The 8,219-nt window shown below is 33.8% G+C and overlaps 1 protein-coding gene across 2 annotated transcripts in view; it reads left to right on the forward strand.

Moving 5' to 3' along the window:
* Positions 1-7,982, forward strand: part of LOC136338107 (sulfotransferase 1E1-like) — a 28,641-nt gene extending 20,659 nt beyond the window's left edge. For both annotated transcript variants that reach the window (XM_066280126.1, XM_066280127.1), the window contains 3 exons: positions 421-515; positions 5,104-5,284; positions 7,422-7,982. In XM_066280126.1, coding sequence (XP_066136223.1) covers positions 421-515; positions 5,104-5,284; positions 7,422-7,534 — 389 coding nt within the window. In that variant the 3' untranslated portion in view covers positions 7,535-7,982. The remainder of the gene's footprint in view (positions 1-420; positions 516-5,103; positions 5,285-7,421) is intronic.
* Positions 7,983-8,219: the final 237 nt, after the last annotated feature.

The following is an 8,219-nucleotide window of genomic DNA, read 5'->3' on the forward strand; positions in this document are numbered from 1 at the left end:
TGGCAAATTTGAGACCTGGGCTGAATTCTTATTATAAGAATGTTGATAGTCCACTAACTCAACTCCCATCATTAACAACCTAATTACACACACACACACACACACACACTCCCGTTTGTACCAATTTAAAAAATGATCTAATAAAATTTGAATCAAATTGATTGGAGGGGGCCATCCTTTACTTTTTCTCAGTGCCAAAAGTTACAATTATGAAAGTTGAAAATATATTTCTGTATATGAATTATTCAACATATTTTGCCTCCTTGCTGCAGATAAATTTGCTTAAGATGTGTGGCTGACCTTTAGTGTTCATTCCATGATCATTTATGTATATTTTTGTTGCTACTGTTTGAACACTCATTTTTAAGCTGAATAAAGATAAAAACTATGCTCTGATGTTGTTTTTGTCTTTAATTTTAGTTCCTTATGGCTCTTGGTATGAACATGCGAAATCTTGGTGGGAAATGAGAAAGAATCCACGTGTGCTAATTCTTTTCTATGAAGACATGCATGAGGTAAGAAACCGAAAACATGGGCAATTTAGTACTTTCTAGAACGTTAGCATTTGGCAACACTCTAGATACAGAAATCTTCCTTTAAATAAATGATGCAGCCACCTCGAAAGGTTATAATTATCCAGATACTTTAACACCGATTTAAACCTAGTAAATAAAATTTTCTTATGAATGAATATGATTAGAACCAAGTTTCAAAAAATTACCAATGATAAATTTGAAAGAATCTGAATTTATAAAAACAACAACAACAAACAAATGCACATACACATGGATACATACATACAGGGAATCACAACAGGAAAGAAGAGTCAAGTGGTGTCCAAATTGAAAGATGTTAGAATGATCAGATCAGGGCTTTAAAATAACTGTGCTTACTATGTTTAAGAAATATTTAAAAAAAATAAAAGAAGAAAATAAAAATTTTACAAAAAAGCAAGAGGCCATTATAATTAACAAGTCAAATTGGAATATAATAACAAAACAGAATTTTTAAAATAATAAATTAAAATTAGAAATTAAGAGATGATTTAAATAGGGTTTGAATCCTGGCCAGGGCAAGTAGAAGCACCCATCTGCTTCTCCACCCTTCCCCCTCTCTTTTCTCTCTCTCTCTCTGTCTCTCTCTCTCTCTCTGTCTTACCCTCCCACAACCAAGGCTCCATTGGAGCAAAGTTGGCCCAGGCACAGAGGATGGCTCCATGCCTCTGCCTCAGGCACTAGAATGGCTCCAGCTGCAATGGAGAAACACTCGAGATGGGTAGAGCATTGTCCCCTGGTGGGTTTGCCTGGTGGACACCAGTTGGGCACATGTGGACATGTGGGAGTCTGTCTCTCTGCCTCCCTGCTTCTCACTTCAAACACACACACACACACACACACACACACACACACACACACACACACACACAAGCATGATGATTTAAATCAGGGGTAGTCAACCTTTTTATACCTACCGCCCACTTTTGTATCTCTGTTAGTAGTAAAATTTTCTAACCACCCACTGGTTCCACAGTAATGGTGATTTATAAGGTAGGGAAGTAACTTTACTTTATAAATTTTTTTTTTTGTATTTTTCTGAAGCTGGAAACAGGGAAGCAGTCAGACAGACTCCCGCATGCGCCCGACCGGGATCCACCCGGCATGCCCACCAGGGGGCGATGCTCTGCCCATCTGGGGCGTCGCTCTGTCGCGACCAGAGCCACTCTAGCGCTTGGGGCAGAGGCCAAGGAGCCATCCCCAGAGCCTGGGCCATCTTTTGCTCCAATGGAGCCTCGGCTGCGGGAGGGGAAGAGAGAGACAGAGAGGAAGGAGAGGGGGAGGGGTAGAGAAGAAGATGGGCACCTCTCCTGTGTGCCCTGTCCGGGAATCGAACCCGGGACTTCTGCACGCCAGGTCAACGCTCTACCACTGAGCCAACCAGCCAGGGCTACTTTATAAAATTTATAAAGCAGAGTTACAGTAAGTTAAAGCATATAATAATAAATACTTACCAAGTACTACTTTATGTTGACTTTTTGCTAAGTTTGGTAGAATAAATCTTTATAAAACAACTTACTGTAGTTAAATCTATCTTTTTATTTATACTTTGGTTGCTCCACTACCACGCACCATGAAAGCTGGAATGCCCACTAGTGGGCAGTAGGGACCAGGTAGACTACCACTGATTTAAATAAACAGATGGCTAAATCATGGATGGTAAAGTGGAAGATGGAACTGAGTTAATTTTTATAAAATTTACCACATTGAGATAAATAGAATACTTTACTTAAAAATAAAATAGCAAAAGATATGTAAGATAGCATGATCAAGTCCCATAGATATCAACTCAAACCTTCAGAAGGAGAGAGTAATAAAAATGTTTGAAACAGCAATATGCAAAAGTCTGATGGCCTCAAAATTTCTTTATAATCTAGTTATTCTCTAGCTTCACTTGTAATCAGGATAAATACAAATAAAAATCACTATGAGATTTTATTCCATACCTGACAACAATTAAAAATATGACAACAATAAATGTTAGTCAGAATATAAATCAATGAAAAGTAACACACTGTTGATAGAAGTGTAAAAAGATAAAAAACATGGCAACTTGTCATTATCTATGAAGAACAAAACATGAACATAACTGAAGACCCAGAAATTCTACTAGTTGATATATACTCTTGATAAAACTCTGGCTTGTGTACATTAAGTTGTATGAACAATAATTTTCATAGTGGCATTCTCCATAACCATAAATACTAGAAACAAGCAAAATACTCGTATAACTAAATAATCAATATATGTCATCCAACTCAAACTGAAAGTCATGGAATCAACCCAAAGAAGGTGATACTTAAGCTGAAGTTTAATAGGCAAGCTATAATTTGTAGAAGCGATTTTGAGAACAATATCCTATGTAGAGCGAGCTGCACAACAGAATAAGCATTATGGCTGGTATTGGAAATAGTGGCATTGAGTTATTTAACCAGATAGTAGGGTACTCAATAGGAGTGACATAGATAGAGATGAAAATATTTGTTGTTTGGGTTCATAATCTAATTCTCCATGGTGAGTATTTGACTTTTTACACGTTTCCTTAATCTTTCTGGTTCCTTTGCTTTTCACTAATTACACCAATAAATTACAAGAAAAATAAAAGCTGTTTAAATATTTTCAACCCAAAACTTGATCTAAACCAAGAGACTGTACTTTTTTGAGCATGTATATATACATTTATAGATATTTACTGAGCATGTACTATGCATCAGAGACTACAATAACTATTTTGTAAACATCATTTCATTTAGTGTTCTAACAATCTTTGAAGGATCTATATTTTTAAAATGTTATTAAAATATAGTTGGCATATTATGTGATATTAGTTTTAGGTGTATAACATATTGATTTGACATTTATTTGCCTTACCAGGTGACTATCCTGATAAGTCTAGTAACTATCCCCGTGCAAACTTATAATGGTATTATTGTCTGTATCCTCTGTGCTGTACATTACACCTCCATGGCTAATTTATTTTGTAACTGAAAGTTTTTGTCATTTACTCCTCTTCACCTTTTCCACTCATCCCTACACTTCTGTTACTCTGGCAACAATCAATTTGTTCTCTGTATTAATGAGTCTGTTTTGTTTTGTTTGCTCATTTGTGTTTTCTTAGATTCCACATATAAGTGAAATCATACAGTATTTTTCTTTCTCTGACTTATTTCACTTAACAAATTATCCTCTAGGTCCATTCATGTTGTTGCAAATTATGAGATTTTGTTCTTTTTAATTGCTGAGTAATATTTTATTATGTGTATAAAAATATTCCATTATACACTAATGATAGAATATATATATATATATATATATTATATCTTTATTTATTCATCTGTCAGTGAACTCTCAGGTTGCTTCCATATCTTGGTTATTTTAAATGAGGCTGCAATGAACATAAGGGTGCATATATCTTTTTTTGGTATGTGTGACAGAGACAGAGAGACAGACAGACAGACAGGAAAGGAATGAGAAGCATCAATTCTTCGTTGCAGCACCTTAGTTGTTCATTGATTGCCTTCTTACATGTGCCCTGACTGGGGGGTTTGCATATATCTTTTCGAATTAATGTTTTTATTTTCTTCAAGTAAATACCCAGAAGTGGAATTGATAGGTTGTATGGTAATTTTTGTTTACATTTTTTGAAGAAGCTCTACTGTTTTTCATAGTGGTTGCCTCAATTTACATTCCCACCAACAATGTATGAGTATGTATCAGTAAATTGCCTTTTAATTTTGATGAGTGTTCCCTTTTCTCCACATCCTTGCCAACACTTGTTATTTGTTGTGTTTTTTTTTCATAATAGCCATTCTGACAGGTGGGAGATTATATTTCATTGTGGATTTGATTTGCACTTTACTGATGATTAATAATGTTTAGCATTTTTCATGTCTGTTGACCGTATATATATCTTCTTTGGGAAAATACCTATTCATATCCTCTGTCCATTTTTATAATCAGATTATTTATTGATATTGAGTTATATGAGTTTCTTATATTATTTTTTATATTAATCCCTTATTGGATATGTCATTTACAAATATCTTCTCCCATTCAGTTCGTTGTCTTTTATTTTTGTTGATTGTTTCCTTCACTGTGCAGAAGCTTTTTAGTTTGATGTAGTCTCATTTGTTTATTTTTGCTTTTGTTACCCTTATCTGAGGTGACATATCCAAAAAGATATTGCTAAGACCAATGTCAAAGATTTTACTGCTTATGTTTTCTCCTAGAAGTTTTATGGTTTCAGATCTTTCAGTTAAGTAATTCATCCATTTGAGTTTTTTTTAATGTAGCATAAAAAAGTGGTATTTTATATATGGTATGCAAGAAAGTATATGGTGTGAAATATCTTTTACGTCCATTTTATGGTTGAGGAAAATTGTGTTTAGAGAAGTTTAAAAAATACCACTTCTACAAGAAGTATATATTTTCATCAGAAGCCCAATTCCGTTATCAGTGGGAGAAAATAAAGGTTTTTTCCTCTTTTTAATCCAAATAATAATGTATTCAATTTTAGTAATTGAGTCTTCAAAATATTTTTTCTTCCTAGGATATCAGAAGAGAGGTGTTAAAATTGATACAATTTCTTGGAAGGAAGCCATCAGATGAGCTTGTGAACAAGATTGTACAACATACTTCATTCCAAGAGATGAAAAACAATCCCTCTACCAATTACACAACACTACCAGATGAAGTCATGAACCAAAAAATATCTCCCTTCATGAGAAAAGGTGAGCTAGTCATGTGATTTGCCTCTATTACTATGGAAAGTCACAATTTGAAATAATTATAGAAAAACATCTCTGGAGGCCTATGCATGCCTGTAAACTCAGCTTGTTTTCTTCAGAGCAATTTCACATTCGAGAATTTTCTTCATTGTGTTACCAGTTCTTCTGAGTCATAAAACATTACTACTAATAATGATAATAAATTGCTATTACTAGTTGATTATTTGGCATATGCAGCATATTTCATTAAGAATAACCAGCAGCCACTGCAGCCTAGTCCCAGCACTAGTACCAAACTCTGTTGGCGACCATTTACTATGCCTGTGTACCTTGGGGTTCTGCACCATGTACATTATGTGAACGTATATAAATGTAAATTTCTAAGCATTGTTAAAATTTATCAGAGACTCAGAAGAGAGCTTCTATTATTATCTCATTTTGAGATAAGGAAACAAGCTTAGAACAATTAGCCAGCTTTTCCTTGATCAAGTGGCAGACATTTTTAAAGATTAAGTGGCAAATGTCCAAACTCATTAAATTGTATGTATATTAAATATGCAGAGTTCTGTATATGTCCATTATATTTCAACAAAGTGGTTTTAAAAAGGACTTTAAGTTCCAAAGCCCTTAGTAGCAAATATAGCTCTCTTTAGCAAAAATATCAAAACATAATGAAGTGACATTCCATTGAGAATCATGGTTGGATGAAATATAGTCTGTTTATAAATCCAAAGAGATGTAGGATATGCAGAGTATTGGGACATCCGGTCTTACCAATATATGAGAAAAACATATATTTATTATTATTTTTCAGAAACAGAATAGAGAAAATCTTGCTTTTTGAGCTAAATTGTCAGTGAGAAGACCAGGGAATTTTTTAAGTGACATAAATAAAATTCCAGCTGCTGGGTGAGAACAGGGATCCCCTGAAAAGAGAACTAACATGCAAATTATATTTTAATGGTTTGTTTCTCAAATTATCTCAGTCTTCTTTCCCATAATGTGTGTGTGCGTGTATTTTTTTTTCTTTAAGATAAAACACTAGATGTTAATTATTGCACTTGTAAATGGCTGCTTACTGCTATTTCCTTAGACCTACCCAGAACACATATTTTCTATCTTTGGCTTTTTTTGGGTTATTTCACTGGGAAAGGTTAGAGCTTTTTGTACTAAAATAGAAAGTAAACTATTGACTGATTTAAAATACAGGGTGACTTCTTTCTGCCAGGGGAGGGCTGTATGTGATGGAAAATAAAAGAGAAGGGCCTGCTGGACTATTACAATAAGCCAGGTGGGAAGGGCTGAGAGCTCCTCTGTCAGCAGTGGCAGAAATGAAGAAAAGGCAATGAGTCTAAAGAAAGGCTGAACATGAATAAACAATTAGATGTAAGATCAAAAAGACAACTTCCAAATGCGTGCTTTGCAAACCTGGTGTTGCCACTAATCACGTTATGGAAAAGATAACATAATTTGGTGGGGAACAAAATGAATTAAAATTTAAACTGGTTGAATTTGGGATATGTGTATGGAATCCAGGTTGCAATATTATGTAGGCAGTTGGATATGGAAATAAAAATCTGAATTTGAGTGTTATCAATATGAATATAATATTTAATATCTTGGGCATAGGTAAAATGTGGATCTCACCTTTTTTTTTTAAAGATTTTATTTATTCATTTTTGAGAAGGGAGGAGGAAAGAGATATATATAGAGAGAGAAGAGGGGGGAGCAGGAGGCATCAACTTCCACATGTAACTGGGCAGGCCCGGGGTTTCAAACCGGCGACCTCAGCATTTCAGGTCGACATTTTATCCACTGCACCACCACAGGTCAGGCATGGATCTCATCTTAGGAGGATAGCCCAACATTTGAGAGAAAATTGGAGAAGAAAAGTTCAATGAAGTGGCATTAGTGCAAAGAATCAGAGAAAGAAATATACTATTTATTGTTTTGACTGTCACAACAAATCTTTTTTTTGCAAGCTCAAATATGTATATTATTCAGGGTACATATTTTATTACTATAATTAAGGGTTACAAGAATAAAATTTGATTAGGTGTTAATGAAAGTGATGAATATTAGAAACTTCATAAATCTAGTTTGAAGACATAATACCTGAAGCTTTTTTCTTTTGTTACAGGGATTGCAGGAGACTGGAAGAATCACTTTACAGTAGCCCTGAATGAGAAATTTGATGTGCACTATGAGCAGCAGATGAAGGGGTCTACATTGAAATTACGAAACGAGATCTAAGAAAGGTTTTCTTAACATATGTGAGATTAAAGCTTCCTTCCATCATGCCTCAACTTTTTTTATTTTGTATTGTTAGAGGAGTCATGTGAAAGGTTATGGTCAGGTTCACTTAGTTATTGAGATCTTACTATAAAAAGACAAGAAGAATGTTTTTCCTAATATTATTCTTTTTATTCTGTTTTTTTTCTTTTACTTTGTCTTCTCCTTTTTTCTTCTTACAAATATTACACAAACTTATAATCTATGGGAATGATGTAGGAACACACAGATAGTTAAAGTTAGAAGCTCACTAAAAAATAAACAAGCACCCCAAATTATTTTCATGCTGAGTTTTTCCCACTTAGCAATACATTTAGTATATACATGAACTTTGAAAATTGTGGAAGAAAGAACTAAAAGAGTAAATAAATTTGGTGGCATAATTATACCTATTATTTTCTTCTTGTTTTTTTTTCAATTTCTGCAAAATGGCTTAATTTGGAATTTACTTTAATCTAATGCAAATTTTGATTATGAATAAATTAATCAGATGCCTATAAATACTCCAAATGAGTGTTATTTATGCTTGAATGTCATATATAAAATATAATGAATTTGCATTCTGTACACTAAAGTTTAAAAAATATATCTGCCAATAAAACAAAAAAAAACCCAAAAGGAATAGAACAATTATTTTTTTTTGTAT

This window comes from Saccopteryx bilineata, chromosome 5, assembly GCF_036850765.1.
Source record: "Saccopteryx bilineata isolate mSacBil1 chromosome 5, mSacBil1_pri_phased_curated, whole genome shotgun sequence".
Lineage (NCBI taxonomy): Eukaryota > Metazoa > Chordata > Mammalia > Chiroptera > Emballonuridae > Saccopteryx > Saccopteryx bilineata.